This window comes from Ovis canadensis, chromosome 21, assembly GCF_042477335.2.
Source record: "Ovis canadensis isolate MfBH-ARS-UI-01 breed Bighorn chromosome 21, ARS-UI_OviCan_v2, whole genome shotgun sequence".
Lineage (NCBI taxonomy): Eukaryota > Metazoa > Chordata > Mammalia > Artiodactyla > Bovidae > Ovis > Ovis canadensis.
In genome coordinates, this window is record NC_091265.1 from 57412664 (window position 1) to 57417451 (window position 4788).

The following is a 4788-nucleotide window of genomic DNA, read 5'->3' on the forward strand; positions in this document are numbered from 1 at the left end:
AAATAGATTTCCTTTGGGGATAGTGAGTTCTCTTTCAAGCAGAGGTTCAACACTTGGCAAAAGGAGGATCCAGTGTTGGACTAGAGGTTAGATGAGCTGACCTATGGTTCCTTGAATCCATGGGTGGGGCCTTCAAGAGAAGTGGAAACCAGAGAAACTTCTCTATTGATCACACCTCTACGTACAGGCATAAACTTCTTGGTGTCCAGCAGATGGATAAAGAGAGGCAACTGTGGCTGTAAGTGTGTTGGCTGCTGCTTTAAATGTCTTACAAATTCCTAGCTGCCACCTCCAATGAAGAAAGCATTCCATTCTGGGAACTAAAAGTAAATGCTCTTCAGGAGAATGTCACCAAGTAACAGATCCTCTTTAGTTTGTATTGCACGTGGCCAAGACAGTAACAATGGTTCCTGTGTCCCCCAGATGTCCAGAGAAAGTATATACATGATATATACATATACACATATTATGCCTTGCTTTTAGGAACCATTCTGAGGCAACTGATTTCTCCTCCCCCCGCCCACCCCCAGCCCCATGTCTTTTTAAAAAGTTGACAGATAATTCACAATCATACAGTTCACTGTTTTAAAGGCAACTGATTCTTATAGGCAGTTTGACGTGATAGTTACTCTAGGAAAGACTTTGGAAAAGGTGCTCCACTCAGCTAAAATAGCTCTTACTGGGTTTATGTACATCTTGCCTTGTTTCACCAAGGAGTTAAGGCAGTAATGTATTTGCATAAATAAAATTAGGCATTTGAAAGATACAAAAGTTATTCCAATACAAGGAAAACGAAAGGCATGGAATTTACTCCCAACCTTGGAAATGTTAAGCATCAACTTTTGCTCCCCATAATGCACCAGGTAAGGAACTTTGTTTGACCAAATATTTGCTCAGCACTGTCTCCTTCCTATGACTCAAAAACAGTAGCTTACTAGTAAGAGTTCAGTGCTGAATGTAACAAATCCAAAAAGAGAAGAAATTCAGGAAATTCACTCATATTTTCATCTAAATATTCCTTCCTGCTTTTTTTGCACTCAGTTCCTTATGTGTCAAAGAGAAAGGGTTTGTGGGGAGCCCTCTGGTCCATCGTACAAACACCACTCTACCACAGGCAGGGGCAGGCCCTTCTCTTGCATTTCTAGAATGCTTTATCCCCCATGCCACATCAACACCCCAAGTTCCCATTTCTTTGCTGTCTCTATTGCCAGTAACCACCTGTGTGATCATAGATGACTGATATGACCTGTCTAGGCTATCATCACACCTTTTAAGTGAGAAAGTTGGACTAGATGAACTCCGAGGTTCTCTTCCAGTGTTTCTTGCTTTAGTTTTCCCAAGTACCCATCATTTCCATTTCACAGGCCCTCAACCTCCCCCCACACACCTACCACCACAGTAGCATTTCCTGCCTTCCAGTCTGTCGTCTTCAGAGACCTCAATCCACATATAAGAAGCAGGCAAAAATTTAAAGTCATCAATACAGTATTTGCTGTTGAAACAAGTCAACCAAGTCTTCCTACATGGAAAGCAGACAGAAAGGGGTAAGGCAACAAAACCAAACACTCAAAAAAGAAAACAACTTCTAGTTCAAAGTTAACCATCTTCAACAAAGTTTTAAGCCAGCATGAAGTCATAAGCCAGGGTTCAAATTCTGGCCTGCGCCTTAACTAGCTCTGACCTTGAACAAGTTAACGTAGATTGTTCAGTCTCAAGTTTCCTTGTCTGTGGGGAAAAAAACTGGGGAGAGGGATAATACCTCAAAAAGTTGTTGAGGATTAAATGAGTATATGAAATCCCCAATACAGCCCAGGACACAGGAGCTCAAATACAACAATAAACCATGTTGCTGCTGTTGCTGCTAAGTTGCTTCATTCGTGTCTGACTCTGTGCGACCCCATAGATGGCAGCCCACCAGGATCCTCCATCCCTGGGATTCTCCAGGCAAGAATACTGGAGTGGGTTGCCATTTCCTTCTCCAATGCATGAAAGTGAAAGTGAAGTCGCTCAGCCGTGTCCGACTCCTAGGGACCCCATGGACTGCAGCCTATTAGGTTCCTCCATCCATGGGATTTTCCAGGCAAGAGTACTGGAGTGGGTTGCCATTGCCTTCTCCCACAATAAACCATAATTGTGTAAAATAACCTAATTTGTATACTTTTCCTAAGTAAAGTCTACATTACCCTCTCCTTATCTCACTTTTTTCCTCCTAAGCAACCCGACCCCTACCCCAAATGCAGGTGTCAGATTCCTAAAAAGCCTGGAGGAAAGCTATGAAAAAATCAGGAGGCATGCAGGTTTGTGAAGAAACCAGCCAATCGGTTCAGAGAAATACTTTCATTGCCAGTTTTATGGTCCAAAATGCAGAGCGAGAAGCGATTACATCTCAGGAAAATTCCCAGTGCGGCGAGGAGTTGGCTGAGACGCAATACCCATAAAGTCCTCTCTGGCTGGGAAAAGAAAAGGGTAGGAACCTTCAGCCTGGGCACAATCTTCATTCCATCCCCAGCGGAGGAAATCAGGTGCTTCCACCTTCCGTGCTGCCCCCCGGTGGCGGCAAGAGCAGGCCTGGCATCGGCGCATGCTCTTCCGGATGTTAGTTTTTGGAGCCAAGTACAAAATCTTTGGGTGGCCCTCCAGCACTGCTGTTCTGTCTGTCTGCGGTCGGGGAGCCAGGGAGGGGCTGCGCTCCCAGGACCGGGCCAGCCTCTGGATCCGGTTTGCTGCGTTTGGCCAGGTCCTCATTGTGAGCCTTGCGGATGTGGCGGTACAGATCCCCTGACTGCGTGTAGCTGCGCAGGCAGTAGCGGCACTCATAGGGTCGCTCCCGCGTGTGCACTGTGGCGTGACGCCGCAGTGTGTAAGAGCATGAGAAGGTCTTCCCACATGTCTTGCAAGTAGGAACATCCTCAGTAAAACCCCCAAAGCTTCCTGGGGCTGTTTCATACTCAGAAGGCAGGTAGAGTGGCTCATGCAGGGCGGGTGGAGCAGGCAGGGGCGAGGTCACCAGTCCTCGATGATACTGCCCTGGACCTGGCAGCAAATGGTAGGGTAGGTGCGGATCTGGCGGCAGGAAGTGGTCACTGGGCCCCACCTCCTCCAATCCTGCTGCCCGTGGCTCCTCAAAGGCCTCTGGCTGGGGGGGCTGTCCACCATACATGGCTCCTCCAGGAGGGAAGAGTCCCTCAGGACCTCGAGGCTGTTCCTCTGACACGTCAGGCTCCTCATCAGAAATCACAATTGCTTCTACTTTCACCTGTACCAGCTCAGCTTCCACGGGGGCTGGAGCCTCGGATGGAACTGGGACTGCAGCTGAAGCTGGGGGATAGAAGCCTTGCAATGGTCCTCCAGTTGCCCTTGGTTCTGCCCCCCTCAGGCTCTCAGAACCCACATCAAGTGGAGCCAGTGGCTCCACTGAAACAGTTGGGAGGCCCGCAGAGAAGTAGTTTGCAGGGTTGGTCTCTGTGGAACTGCTGGGGCTGGCAAGAGAGACATCAGCCACTGGTAGAGGAGGAGCCCGCAGATGCGATGACTCAACCTCCACGCCAGGCTGTGTAGTGTCAGCCCCAGCTGGCATTGGTGGCTCATCTGGAGGACAGACAGGTGAGGGAGCTGCAGAGCCTTTCCATTCCCCTTTGCCCCAGTGCCCTGATGTCTCTGCTGATGCCAGCGAAGCCTGGGAACCACGGGAAGTGCTGGACAAAAACTCCAAATTAGGGGGTTGTGAGTTGGTTTCTTCTTCCTTCTTGGTACTATCCGCCTCTGCCAGGCCCCGGGCTTGCAGCCGCCGCTTACACACCTTGACAATATCATTCATGTGCAAGTAGCTGGCAGCTGCCAGCACATCCTCCACAGGGGTATCCCCCCTCAGGACCAGCTGGCCAGCATACATAAAGTCCAGAAGCAGTCCAAAGGCCGGGGCTGTGACAATCTCGTTGTGGATACACACCAGATCCCTCTTGTCCAGTTCCCGCTCTTTGTAGAAAAGCTGGAAAAATGGGCTGCAGGAGGCCAGCACAGCCCGATGGGCCAAGAACTGGGTACTACCCACCATCACGGTGCAGTCACAAAGGAAACCCTGGGACCGCTGCTCTCGGAGGCTCTGCAGCAGCTGCTGGCTGTGTTCTGGGAACTCCATAGCACTCCACAAAAGGAAAGGGACCCTAGGAAGATCCTCTCCAGTGGTTCCCTTGGGAAGAGAGGAAAGTGGGTTAGGGCAGGTAACCTCCCTATAAACCTAACGTCAGCTCTGAGCTATTACTTGCCACTCCAAAGCCTCTGGCAGCAGCATCCCGACCCCAAGATGCTCCCTTATGTTACTACCCTTCTTTCTCCCAGGTCACACCCAGTGGTCTACTTTTAGCCCCGCCCCTCGGCCTAACCGTAGCAGCAGGCCCCGCCCCGTCCGCAAAGCCCCTCCCCGGAAGTCCCGCCCCTTAAGCAGCCTCCGCTTCCTCGATGCCCACCCGGTAGCTTCCAGCACCTCGTCCAACTAGAGTCTCGACCCCAGGCCTTCTCGGGCGATACCTCTTCGCCCTACTCCGGGAACTCCCTGAGCCTCTCTCGAATTCCAGGGGCTAGGAAGTCCGAGGGTGGGAACTAGCAGAGAAAGCTGACCCTCACCCACCAACGAGCAGCCACCGGGAGAGCTCCGCCCCTTCCCGCCTTCTTAGTTTTAATTGGCTCAAATTTATCTTCCCTAGTCTCGGATTGGTTCATTCTCTACTAACCATGCCCCCGACTCAGGGCGGGGTCTCCAAGTGGATACTGGTGGCCGTCGCTCAGGCA

At 50.6% G+C, this 4788-nt stretch overlaps 1 protein-coding gene across 1 annotated transcript; it reads right to left on the reverse strand.

Annotated features, from left to right (window-relative positions):
- Window positions 1-2332: 2332 nt before the first annotated feature.
- On the reverse strand, window positions 2333-4573 carry ZBTB3 (zinc finger and BTB domain containing 3). The gene is given in 3 exon segments (XM_069565481.1): window positions 2333-2613; window positions 2615-4189; window positions 4484-4573. Coding segments are annotated over 2 exon segments (1758 nt in total). The 5' UTR covers window positions 4139-4189; window positions 4484-4573; the 3' UTR covers window positions 2333-2379.
- Between the last annotated feature and the right edge of the window lie 215 nt (window positions 4574-4788).